At 47.3% G+C, this 13,998-nt stretch overlaps 1 protein-coding gene across 1 annotated transcript; it reads right to left on the reverse strand.

Annotated features, from left to right (window-relative positions):
* Nucleotides 1-1,402: 1,402 nt before the first annotated feature.
* Nucleotides 1,403-13,392, reverse strand: LOC100486155 (zinc finger protein 585A-like). The gene is made up of 6 exons (XM_018094835.2): nt 13,344-13,392; nt 10,157-10,239; nt 9,511-9,621; nt 7,532-7,636; nt 5,864-5,968; nt 1,403-4,217 (listed from the first exon to the last, which is right to left on the reverse strand). Exons 2-6 carry the CDS (start codon nt 10,230-10,232, stop codon nt 1,645-1,647), a joined length of 2,970 nt encoding a protein of 989 aa, XP_017950324.2. The 5' UTR covers nt 10,233-10,239; nt 13,344-13,392; the 3' UTR covers nt 1,403-1,644.
* Between the last annotated feature and the right edge of the window lie 606 nt (nt 13,393-13,998).

Consider the following 13,998-nt stretch of genomic DNA (forward strand, 5'->3'; position numbering starts at 1 on the left):
ACCCGGACCTAACCAACATCGGACCTAACCAACACCCGGACCTAACCAGCGCCCGGACCCAACCAGTGCCCAGACCTAACCAGTGCCCGGACCTAAGCAGCACCCAGGCCTAACCAACACCCGGACCTAACCAACACCCGGACCTAACCAAAACCCAGACCTAACCAGCACCCGGACCTAACCAACACCCGGACCTAACCAACACCCGGACCTAACCAGCACCCGGACCTAACCAGCACCCGGACCTAACCAATACTCAGACCTAACCAGCACCTGGACCTAGCCAGCACCCGGGCCTAAGCAGCGACAAGACCTAACCAGCACCCGGACCTAACCAACACCCAGCTAACCAGCACCCTGACCTAACCAACGCCCAGAACTAACCAGCGCCCGGACCCAACCAGCGCCCAGACCTAACCAGTGCCCGGACCTAAGCAGCACCCAGGCCTAACCAACACCCAGACCTAAGCAGCACCCGGACCTAACCAAAACCCGGACCTAACCAGCACCCTGACCTAACCAACACCGGACCTAACCAACACCCGAACCTAACCAGCACCCGGACCTAACCAACACCCGGACCTAACCAGCACTCGGACCTAACCAGCACCCGGGCCTAAGCAGCGACAAGACCTAACCAGCACCCGGACCTAACCAGCACCCGGGCCTAACCAGCATCCGGGCCTAAGCAGCACCCGGCCCTAACCAGCACCCTGGCCTAACCAGCACCTGTACCTAACCAGTACCCGGGCCTAACCAGTACCTGGGCCTAAGTACATAAGTGATAAGAAACAATATGGATTTCCTTTTAAGCATGACAAGACTTATCCAAGACTGAATTGTAAATTTTTTTCTGGCCTCAGAATGAAGTGCCAGTTCACTATGAGGCACAAGTGCACTATGGGTGCTCAAGCAGAGGGAACTTATAGGGGGCGGCTGTGGTCTGTCCCTAACGCTGGATAAAAAAAATCCGGCATAAAGTGCAGAGTGTAGTGACTGGGGGTGCAGACCAACTCTGTCCTCAATGGCGGCCCCTCACTTAGTCATGTGAATGAGGCACAAGTGAGTGGAATAGGTGCCTCCTACGTGCCCGTCTCCCCAACCCCCTCACAAATACACTCATGGGGGCAGCCCAAGGTTTCTGTGCTCCACAATGGAACGTGCAGAATACGGCAATTGTCTTAGGCTTGACGGCAGGGAGCTATGTGCCACAAAATGGCAGATTCTACAAGCATTCTGCACTTCCCACCCAGCTTTCAGGTTCGTAAATGACCCCTTATAATCCTACAAATAACTTTTTTGGTGGCTTTTTTTGGATAACGGGCATGAGATTCTGCATCATTTGCTCTGTTGCATATTTGATTCCATGTTACGGATAATAACCCAACTTATTTCATGCACATTAAAATAAAAATTAATTTTATTTCTTTTATAACCGGACAGTTGATGATCTCTGTTAAAACTTCCCCTCAGCTGAGTTGAGAAGGACACATGGATCCACATCCCCAGCTCACAGGGGGCCAAGTGTTTGGGACTGTGGTTGTAGACTATTCAAAAAGAATTGCTGAGTGGTTGCTATGGGCAGCTGCATTTGATGAGGCCTATGGAGTGGAAAACAGTGCAGACCCCCCTGTTAGTATTCAGTTAGGAGTCGTTAGTAGGGGATTCCTCTATTTTCTTACTGTTGTGAACACACTTATAATGTCTTTTAAGATAATTCTTAAACAAAAAGTTTTTCCCACACACAGTACAGCTGAATGGCTTTTTCCCAGTGTGGGTCTGCTCATGATACTTGAGACGCTCCTTGCAGGTGAAGCGTTTCTCACATTGATTGCATGTATATGGTTTCTCCCCGGTGTGGATCCGCTGATGAACCGTCAGGTGCACTTTCTCTCTGTAGCGTTTCCCACACTCATTACAGGCAAAGTTCTTCTCTTCAGTGTGAATCAGGCGATGAGTGTACAGACTCGTCTTCTGTGAGAAGTGTTTCCCACATTCCCCACAAGCAAAAGGTTTTTCCCCTGTGTGAGTCTGTTTGTGGATATGAAGGTTCCGATTTGTAACAAAGCATTTCCCACACTCTTCACATTTAAATGGCTCCTCACCTGTGTGAATCAGAAGATGAGTACGTAGCTTGCCTCTATCCCTAAAGCGTGTCCCACACTCAGTACAGACGTGAGGCTTCTCCCCTGTGTGAGTTAGCTGGTGCGTTTGGAGTCCCTCCCTTCGAGAATACTGTTTCCCACATTCGGAACATTCAAAATGTTTTTCCCCAGTGTGTGTCAGTTTGTGACTATTAAGGCTTTTCAACTCACTGAATTTCTTCCCACACTCTGTGCATGCATATGGTTTCTCTCCTGTGTGAACTCGAAGGTGAATAACAAGAGTGGACTTGTGTCTGTAACTTTTCCCACACTCAGTACAGGCAAAGGGTTTCTCCCCAGTGTGACTTAACTGGTGATACTTAAGGCCACTCTTTTTAAAAAACTGTTTCCCACATTCTTTACATTCAAAAGACTTTATCCCAGCATGCTTTTTCATGTGATTTTCTAAATATGAATTCAGAGTGAATGATGTCCCACACTCTTTGCAGGCAAATGGCTTCACCCCAGTGTGTATCTGCATGTGGAATTTAAGTCTTTTCTCTGACAGGAAGGTTTTCCCACACTCAGTACAAGGAATACCTGCCTCTCCTGTGTGAGTCCGAAGATGAGCAACCAGACTCCCCTTATCCTTGTAGCCCATTCCACACTCAGTGCAGACATAGGGTTTCTCCCCAGTGTGGACTAACTGGTGCTTATTGAGGGTAAATTTACGATTAAACCTTCTCCCACATGTGACACATTCAAATGGCCTCTCCCCGGTGTGAATTAACTGGTGCTGAATTAGTCCCTTCTTGTGACTGAATCGCCTCCCACACTCAGAGCATTCAAAAGATTTCATCCCAGTGTGGGTTAGTTGATGTGAATTGAAATTCGTCTTAGTCCGGAAACATTTTCCGCACTCTTTACACTCGAATGGTTTCTCTCCCGTGTGAACGCGCTGGTGGATTTGAAGACTTGCCTTTATTCTAAATGATTTATCACACTCTGAACAAGCATAAGGTTTCTCCCCTGTGTGAACCAATTGGTGATTACGGAGTTCTTTTTTTAATGTAAATCTTTTTCCGCATTCAGAACAAACAAAAGGTTTCTCCCCTGAGTGGGTTTGACAGTGGTTTTTTAAATCACCTTTCTGAATAAAATCTTTCCCACAACGAGGACAAACATATGGTTTCACCCCAGTGTGGATCATCTGATGTATACAAAGCTGTGACTTTAATCTAAATGCTTTGCCACACTCTGAGCAGGAAAATGGTTTCTCCCCTGAGTGAACAGACTGGTGGGACAGGAGAAGGCTTCTTTTTGAAAATCCCTTTCCACAATCAGGACACACAAATGGTTTCTCTCCTGTGTGATTCTGACGGTGCAGTTTCAGTTGTTCCTTATGGGAAAAGCATTTCCCACACTGAGTACACTGATACGGTTTGACTCCAGTGTGGATCCTCTGGTGCCTAATAAGAGATCCCTTTAGTCGGAAGTGAATCCCACACTCAGAGCAGGAATAAGGTTTTACATTTGCATGAATTAGTATGTGCTGAGAAAGACTTCGTTTCCATGCTAATGTTTTCCCACACGTAGAACAGACATATGGTTTCCCCTTCTGGTGGATTTGCTGATGTTGGTGAAGGCCCCTTTTGTACAGAAAGCTCTCATTACACTGAGTGCAGGGGAATGGTTTCTCCCCAGTATGAAGCCACTGGTGCGCTTGGAGGATGATTCTGTGTGAGAAGCATTTCCCACAAACAGTACAGACAAATGGCCTCCCGGTGTGAATCCGTTTGTGGGAGAGAAGTTCCTCGTTGCTACGGAATCGTCTCTCACACTTTGTACAGACAAAAGGTGTCACCGCGCTGTAGGATCTAGAGAACATTCTCTGCTTTGTGCTCAGGGCAGTCATTTTCTTACTGACGGGTGTTAAGTGGGAACTTGTGGTTTTATCTCTTGGATGTATTCGGATCTTTTTTATTGTTCTGTTTGAATGAGTTTTAGTTGGGTCGGGATTTTTGGGAACTTCTGCCTTTTGTTCAAACTCATTTCTTTGATTCTGTTTCTGCTTCATCTTTTTTCCAAATGGAACTAACTTGTACGATTTGGAACCAATATAAGGCCAGTTCTCTGAGAAAAAAAAAACACAGAAGAAGTTGAGGAGTTAATAAATGCAATTAGGGGCTGGTTTATGATTAACTGAGGATTAGGTATAGCTATGCTTTGGAAGACTCTCCTTCTTACAGATCATGGTATAACTCAAATCAAATGGACTTGCTTTGTTTTTCTTGAAGACATTTCGCCAGTCATCTCAATTCAGAATGACGTTTACAAAGATCTTCCTGGAATAAATATCCTGCAATGTTCTCTTTCAAGTCCAGTCGATTTGACTTATTACTGCAGATATTCAGTATATCAAGCTTGATCAGTTTGTTTGAGATCACTTTGGGTTTTGTTCTTGATCAGAAATATAAAAGTTCAGCCGGCAAGGCGGCAAGCTTTTTATTTTTTTAAAAAGCCCAATTGAGAAAACAAAACAAATGTTCTTAGGGTAAATGGCACTTTGCAGATATGATTACAGAGCACAGTATCCATTTTACAGTAATTGTGGTGCATGTGTTTATTTATACTGGCAATGGGGCCGTTATGAGCTATTTAAAATGCCGGGCTTGAAACAAAATTGTTTCATTTGCTAATCCAGCCTGCCCTCCATGGGCAAATGAAAGCCCTCGTCTACTGTGACCCCACTATCCAGCTTCCTACATCATATAAACCAATTAAATGTGACACAATCTGCTCTACATACTGTAAGTCCTGCTGATTATTACTTATTATACCATTCTCCAAAATTCTCCAGAATGTGTATATACCCTTGTCTCTCATTAAACACTATGTTAAAAAAAAGAAACTGACAAGCCAACTCAGGACCCTCTGCTTTTCCCCAGTTTCTCTATTTGGCAATACCATTTAGAAATGTCTGCGCCCAGCTTCTATTCCAGAAGTTGGAAGTCAGACCGAGTGTCTCTATAGAAAAAATAGCTAATTTATAGAGTGTGGGGAAAAGTGCACAGTTCTATTGCACCTTAACCCGCATGTTGTGTTGTAAGTGCTCCCTGAAAGGACCCTAAGGTAAAAACCACATTTCGTTCCTTTTATTCTGTATACATGATCTTCAGACTTCCTGCTCTCAGAAAAATCCTTCAGGGCACAACACAAGTCTGCTCAATTTGCTTCTCTCTCCCCCTTCCTTCTGCTCTCTCCCCCTCCCATCTCTGCTCTTTCCCGTCCCCTTCCTTCTGCTCTCTCCCCCTCCCATCTCTGCTCTTTCCCACCCCCTATCTTCTGCTCTCTCCCCCTCCCATCTCTGCTCTTTCCCACCCCCTTCCTTCTGCTCTCTCCCCCTCCTATCTCTGCTCTTTCCCACCCCCTTCCTTCTGCTCTCTCCCCCTCCTATCTCTGCTCTTTCCCGCCCCCTACCTTCTGCTCTCTCCCCCTCCCATCTCTGCTCTTTCCCGCCCCCTACCTTCTGCTCTCTCCCCCTCCCATCTCTGCTGTGTAATCTGAGCTGAGAGCGTGTTGCTGCCTGGAAGTGAAGTCAGACCAAGCTAAAATGGCAGCTTTTATCTTAAACAAACAGAGGGAATTTTATGGCTGTTTACTCAGGTAAGCTAAAGCATTCTGCGGAATAAATATGGCATTCCAGCTACTATTGTGACTAATCTATTGGGGATAAAATACCATATACATTTCATTATCAAGAAGCTGTAGGCACTTACTGATTTGCAGCTCGGGATGTTTCCCTCCTCCTGGGTGGGTGAGACCTGCAGCTTCATCTTTCCATTTAGACAGTTGGATCCTTTCCAGTCTGACCACTGGGAAACCTGTAGAATATCTTAATATTTAATCCGTGATACATTTCCCCTAAGAATAAATAGTCAGCCATACAAGCATCAGAAACAACAAAAGCAAACATTAAGGTACAACCACAAAAAGGTTTGATATTATTACCCTTAGAGGTTTGATATTATTACCCTTAGAGGTTTGATATTATTACCCTTAGAGGTTTGATATTATTACCCTTAGAGGTTTGATATTATTACCCTTAGAGGTATCAGTTCACCAGTGGGTTTGTTAAGGTTAAATAAGCTTATTCTGTGAAACTCCAAGGCCAGATTTGTACTGTGAGCCACTGTTATGAAATGTCTATTTTTCTGTCCCAAACATTGCTTTCCTTGCTCAAGGCCGTTATGCTCAGATATGCGTAGCTGAAAGTAGAACTGAGATCGAACCTCCTCCTCAAGACATAACAACTAAGAGAACAGATATGATGCGAGATGAAGTGTCAGTGATGCCTTGAGGGTGCTTCCACGTAGCGTGGATCATATAAGGAAGTGACCAATTACGAGCTGCCTAGTGGGACATGATACGTGAACCTTGTATACAGTATTGCACTAGAGCACTCTCCCCAATATAAATGCTAAATAATATGCAGTAAAGACAGAGAAGCTTTGTACTGAACCTGGTATCAGTGTGATTCTTCCCGGTGCGCACCCACACACTTCGCTGAACTAATTTGGACAGGAGCAGGGTCGGGCTGGGGGGTGCAGGGCCCACCGGGGCTCCCACCCCAGGGGCCCTGCAGGTGCCCCAGCCAGCTGTGTCCCCTACCCCCCCAGGGCCCCCCCTAACCCCCCCGCAGGGCCCCAACCTGATGTCCTCCCCGAGCGCGTATAAATTGAACACGTCAGGGGAGGAACGTCAGAAGGGGGAGCACCGGCAAAGGTCGGAGCCCACTAGGGCTGAGGCCCACCGGGATTTTTCAGTCCCAGTCCGACCCTGGACAGGAGTAGATACCGTGAGGACTAATTGTGTCCTTGACAGGTTAAAATAACCCCCTTCCATGGGAATAAAGTGGATATTTAGATAATATTAAACAATTTCAGGCGAATTTACAAACTCAATATTCTAATTGCCTGCCAGAAGCACAGTAGGAGGGGGATAGCCAATCACAGCCCTGCAGTCATACAAGCACAAACAGGCTTCAGTTCCCTATCAGGTCAGCCTAGCTGCTGATTGGTTCCTATCCTACAGTGCCGCCGCTCCCCCTGCACATCCAGGAGCTCAATTTGCTCCTCTCTCCCCCTTCCTTCCGCTCTCTCCCCCTCCCATCTCTGCTCTTTCCCGCCCCCTACCTTCTGCTCCTCCCCCTTCCATTTCTGCTGTGTAATCTGAGCTGAGAGCGTGTTGCTGCCTGGAAGTGAAGTCAGACCAAGCTAAAATGGCAGCTTCTATCTTAAACAAACAGAGGGAGCTTTTATGGCTGTTTACTCAGGCCGGTAAAGCATTCTGCAGAATAAATATGGCATTCCAGCTACTATTGTGACTAATCTATTGGGGATAAAATACCATATACATTTCATTATCAAGAAGCTGTAGGCACTTACTGATTTGCAGCTCGGGATGTTTCCCTCCTCCTGGGTGGGTGAGACCGGCAGCTTCATCTTTCCATTTAGACAGTTGGATCCTCTCCAGTCTGACCACTGGGAAACCTGTAGAATATCTTAATATTTAATCCGTGATACATTTCCCCTAAGAATAAATAGTTAGCCATACAAGCATCAGAAACAACAAAAGCAAACATTAAGGTACAACTACAAAAAGGTTTGATATTATTACCCTTAGAGGTTTGATATTATTACCCTTAGAGGTATCAGTTCACCAGTGGGTTTGTTAAGGTTAAATAAGCTTATTCTGTGAAACCCCAAGGCCAGATTTGTACTGTGAGCCACTGTTATGAAACGTCTATTTTTCTGTCCCAAACATTGCTTTCCTTGCTCAAGGCCTGTTAGTGGGGAGATGTCCCCATTGCTCCGTATGGGAGCAAAATGTTAAAATTTGCTTGCGGCGGGGTGGCATGCCGCCCCTGTGTATGTGCCACCCTAGTCCCGGGCCTTTGTGGCCTCGCCACAAATCCGGGCCTGAATATAAATGCTAAATAACATGCAGTAAAGACAGAGAAGCTTTGTACCGAACCTGGTATCAGTGTGATTCTTCCCGGTGCGCACCCACACACTTCGCTGAACTAATTTGGACAGGAGCAGGGTCGGGCTGGGGGGTGCAGGGTCCACCGGGGCTCCCACCCCAGGGGCCCTGCAGGTGCCCCAGCCAGCCGTGTCCCCTACCCCCCCTAACCCCCCCGCAGGGCCCCCCTAACCCCCCCACAGGGCCCCCCTAACCTTCCCCCACAGGGCACCCCCTAACCCCCCCCGCAGGGCCCCCACCTGATGTCCTCCTTGAGCGGGTATAAATTGAACGCGTCAGGGGAGGAACAGTCAGAAGGGGGAGCGCCGGCAAAGGTCGGACTGGGCCACCAGAGCCCACTAGGGCCGGGGCCCACTGGGATTTTTCCTGGTGTCCCGGCGGCCCAGTCCGACCCTGGACAGGAGTAGATACCGTGAGGATTAATTGTGTCCTTGACAGGTTAAAATAACCCCCTTCCATGGGAATAAAGTGGATATTTAGATAATATTAAACAATTTCAGGCGAATTTACAAACTCAATATTCTAATTGCCTGCCAGAAGCACAGTAGGAGGGGGAGAGCCAATCACAGCCCTGCACTCACACAAGCACAAACAGGCTTCAGTTCCCTATCAGGTCAGCCTAGCTGCTGATTGGTTCCTATCCTACAGTGCCGCCGCCCCCCCCCTGCACAGCCTGGGAAAGGAGGCAGCAGGAAGTGGAACAGATGGGCGGGGCTAGTGGGGTTTGGGGGAATTTCTCAATAAATCAGTCAGAAACACAACTTTTTTAAGCACATTCCTTCTATATCTAGAGGAGTATAATTCACTGGCACATTCATCATTTTTATATATGTCTCCTTTCAAAAAATTTGCCCCACAGAGGTTATATTTCTTTTTGTATGGACGATCCACAGTTACATAAGTGATTCAATAGCCGCTATGGTGAGACCGGAGCACATAACATTAGATGATCCCGTGTACTTGCCGCTCTGGATATTCAGGCTTTATAAACCAGAATTCCCGAGAGCAGTATCAGAGACCTAACTACAAAAGGGAGCAACTGAGTGACAAGTTTATGTAGAATTATTGAAACTTATACTTTACAGTCAGTTGGGAATATACGCACTAGGGATGCACTGAAACCAGGATTCGGTTCGGTATTCGGCAGGGTTCAGATCCAGTCGAATGGTTCGGTATTCGGCCAAATCCCTTGGGATGGATTTGGGGGTTCAGCTAAACCCAAAAAACTGGGTTTGGCGCATCCCTAATAAGTACCGAGTTATAGGTGCAGCAATAGACCTGGTCACCTACACATCCCCAATGGGAATTTGCCTTGTTCCTTCCAAAAACTATTCATTCCAATATCAATATCATTTCATATGAAGGAGCAGTAGGCACTTACTGATCTGCAGCTCAGAATGTTTCCCCTCTCCTGGGTCGGGAAGATCTGCAGCTCTCGCTTGATTTTTCCATTTATTCGGTTGGATCCTCTCCAGTCTGACCTCTGGGAAACCTGTGAAATCATTGAGGCAAATGAACCCCATCTCCCCTATTCACTTACCCAGGTACAGAGCTCATATATTGTATACCCCCTGTTCCTGGCCGCCAGGGGGTTCCTTACTGCGTTGCCTCAAATGACAATGGCAGGGGGCAGTTGGATGTATATGAACCCAAGAGTGGGGAGTAAAACAAATCCATATATTGTACCCTAAGTAGCTGAGGGAGAAAGGTTGCACTTACCAAAGGTTGGGCAATTAGTGCAAATATGGGTCGGTTTTATCCCAGATAAACACAGAGCTGTTCTGATCTGTTTATATGGACCCAAACCCAGTCCTGGAAAGCACATTTTTACTAACCCTGATGGACAATACTGGGGGGGAGTAACTGTATCCATACTGGATTGGGTAAGTGTTTACTACTGAGCTAAGTACTAGATATAGAGAGTTCCATGGGCAATGTATTATATCATGTTCCTATGAATATCTCTGGTACCGGCGCTGGCAGGGGTTGGGCCGTGTGTCTGGCCAGTAATATTTCCCCTTACTCACTTAGCAAGCAGGAATCCAAGATGGTGCTGGAGAAACGCACTCCATTTGCCTCCAGGAAAGCCTTTCGTTTCTCCATATCTGCCCTGCAACAATACAAACAATTAAAAGAGAATTTTACTTTTCTTACTTTACCTTCATATCAAAAATTCCTTTTCTTCTAGTACCGACATGTCAGTATCGGGATTTCCCATCCCAATTATTTGGTTCTTGTACAGTTTGGCAAATGTATAACAGGGGTGCAGAGGAAGTCACGTGGTCTTATACGTAAAGACTGAGTTTGATTGGCTTTGGTATAGGTCCCACCTCCTGGCTGGGAGGGGCAACAATGCCCATGTGTTACTGACATGTGGGACTGACAGCTGGGGTGTTTGCTACAGAAACCCTACTATAGTTTATATAAATACCCCGCTGTGTAGCCCCGGGGGCAGCCATTCCTGCACCGGTACAGCTGGGGTGTTTGCTACAGAAACCCTACTATAGTTTATATAAATACCCCGCTGTGTAGCCCCGGGGGCAGCCATTCCTGCACTGGTACAGCTGGGGTGTTTGCTACAGAAACCCTACTATAGTTTATATAAATACCCCGCTGTGTAGCCCCGGGGGCAGCCATTCCTGCACCGGTACAGCTGGGGTGTTTGCTACAGAAACCCTACTATAGTTTATATAAATACCCCGCTGTGTAGCCCCGGGGGCAGCCGTTCCTGCACTGGTACAGCTGGGGTGTTTGCTACAGAAACCCTACTATAGTTTATATAAATACCCCGCTGTGTAGCCCCGGGGGCAGCCATTCCTGCACCGGTACAGCTGGGGTGTTTGCTACAGAAACCCTACTATAGTTTATATAAATACCCCGCTGTGTAGCCCCGGGGGCAGCCATTCCTGCACTGGTACAGCTGGGGTGTTTGCTACAGAAACCCTACTATAGTTTATATAAATACCCCGCTGTGTAGCCCCGGGGGCAGCCATTCCTGCACTGGTACAGCTGGGGTGTTTGCTACAGAAACCCTACTATAGTTTATATAAATACCCCGCTGTGTAGCCCCGGGGGCAGCCATTCCTGCACTGGTACAGCTGGGGTGTTTTCTACAGAAACCCTACTATAGTTTATATAAATACCCCGCTGTGTAGCCCCGGGGGCAGCCATTCCTGCACCGATACAGCTGGGGTGTTTGCTACAGAAACCCTACTATAGTTTATATAAATACCCCGCTGTGTAGCCCCGGGGGCAGCCATTCCTGCACCGGTACAGCTGGGGTGTTTGCTACAGAAACCCTACTATAGTTTATATAAATACCCCACTGTGTAGCCCCGGGGGCAGCCATTCCTGCACTGGTACAGCTGGGGTGTTTGCTACAGAAACCCTACTATAGTTTATATAAATACCCCGCTGTGTAGCCCCAGGGGCAGCCATTCCTGCACTGGTACAGCTGGGGTGTTTGCTACAGAAACCCTACTATAGTTTATATAAATACCCCGCTGTGTAGCCCCGGGGGCAGCCATTCCTGCACGTGTACAGCTGGGGTGTTTGCTACAGAAACCCTACTATAGTTTATATAAATACCCCGCTGTGTAGCCCCGGGGGCAGCCGTTCCTGCACTGGTACAGCTGGGGTGTTTGCTACAGAAACCCTACTATAGTTTATATAAATACCCCGCTGTGTAGCCCCGGGGGCAGCCGTTCCTGCACTGGTACAGCTGGGGTGTTTGCTACAGAAACCCTACTATAGTTTATATAAATACCCCGCTGTGTAGCCCCGGGGGCAGCCATTCCTGCACTGGTACAGCTGGGGTGTTTGCTACAGAAACCCTACTATAGTTTATATAAATACCCCGCTGTGTAGCCCCGGGGGCAGCCATTCCTGCACCGGTACAGCTGGGGTGTTTGCTACAGAAACCCTACTATAGTTTATATAAATACCCCGCTGTGTAGCCCCGGGGGCAGCCATTCCTGCACTGGTACAGCTGGGGTGTTTGCTACAGAAACCCTACTATAGTTTATATAAATACCCCGCTGTGTAGCCCCGGGGGCAGCCATTCCTGCACTGGTACAGCTGGGGTGTTTGCTACAGAAACCCTACTATAGTTTATATAAATACCCCGCTGTGTAGCCCCGGGGGCAGCCATTCCTGCACTGGTACAGCTGGGGTGTTTGCTACAGAAACCCTACTATAGTTTATATAAATACCCTGCTGTGTAGCCCCGGGGGCAGCCATTCCTGCACTGGTACAGCTGGGGTGTTTGCTACAGAAACCCTACTATAGTTTATATAAATACCCCGCTGTGTAGCCCCGGGGGCAGCCATTCCTGCACTGGTACAGCTGGGGTGTTTGCTACAGAAACCCTACTATAGTTTATATAAATACCCCGCTGTGTAGCCCCGGGGGCAGCCATTCCTGCACTGGTACAGCTGGGGTGTTTGCTACAGAAACCCTACTATAGTTTATATAAATACCCCGCTGTGTAGCCCCGGGGCAGCCATTCCTGCACTGGTACAGCTGGGGTGTTTGCTACAGAAACCCTACTATAGTTTATATAAATACCCCGCTGTGTAGCCCCGGGGCAGCCGTTCCTGCACTGGTACAGCTGGGGTGTTTGCTACAGAAACCCTACTATAGTTTATATAAATACCCTGCTGTGTAGCCCCGGGGGCAGCCATTCCTGCACTGGTACAGCTGGGGTGTTTGCTACAGAAACCCTACTATAGTTTATATAAATACCCCGCTGTGTAGCCCCGGGGGCAGCCATTCCTGCACTGGTACAGCTGGGGTGTTTGCTACAGAAACCCTACTATAGTTTATATAAATACCCTGCTGTGTAGCCCCGGGGGCAGCCATTCCTGCACTGGTACAGCTGGGGTGTTTGCTACAGAAACCCTACTATAGTTTATATAAATACCCCGCTGTGTAGCCCCGGGGGCAGCCATTCCTGCACTGGTACAGCTGGGGTGTTTGCTACAGAAACCCTACTATAGTTTATATAAATACCCCGCTGTGTAGCCCCGGGGGCAGCCATTCCTGCACTGGTACAGCTGGGGTGTTTGCTACAGAAACCCTACTATAGTTTATATAAATACCCCGCTATGTAGCCCCGGGGCAGCCATTCCTGCACTGGATGCAGTGCTGTAGGAAAGTCCCTAACATACAAAGAAAAGAGAGTGCGGAGCAGTAGAAATACAGAGCGAGACTCACTGGGGGAGACGGCAGAGGATGTGGCTGCGTCTGTGGGTGGGTTTATGCCGTTTCACATTCAGGAAATAGCTAAATACAGGTCCTTTTCAAAAAATTAGCATATTGTGATAAAGTTCATTATTTTCTGTAATGTACTGATAAACATTAGACTTTCATATATTTTAGATTCATTACACACAACTGAAGTAGTTCAAGCCTTTTCTTGTTTTAATATTGATGATTGTGGCATACAGCTCATGAAAACCCAAAATTCCTATCTCAAAAAATTAGCATATCATGAAAAGGTTCTCTAAACGAGCTATTAACCTAATCATCTGAATCAACTAATTAACTCTAAAAACCTGCAAAAGATTCCTGAGGCTTTTAAAAACTCCCAGCCTGGTTCATTACTCAAAACCGCAATCATGGGTAAGCCTGCCGACCTGACTGCTGTCCAGAAGGCCATCATTGACACCCTCAAGCAAGAGGGTAAGACACAGAAAGAAATTTCTGAACAAATAGGCTGTTCCCAGAGTGCTGTATCAAGGCACCTCAGTGGGAAGTCTGTGGGAAGGAAAAAGTGTGGCAGAAAACGCTGCACAACGAGAAGAGGTGACTGGGCCCTGAGGAAGATTGTGGAGAAGGACCGATTCCTGACCTTGGGGGACCTGCGGAA

The sequence above is a fragment of the Xenopus tropicalis genome, chromosome 6 (genome assembly GCF_000004195.4).
Source record: "Xenopus tropicalis strain Nigerian chromosome 6, UCB_Xtro_10.0, whole genome shotgun sequence".
Classification (NCBI taxonomy): domain Eukaryota; kingdom Metazoa; phylum Chordata; class Amphibia; order Anura; family Pipidae; genus Xenopus; species Xenopus tropicalis.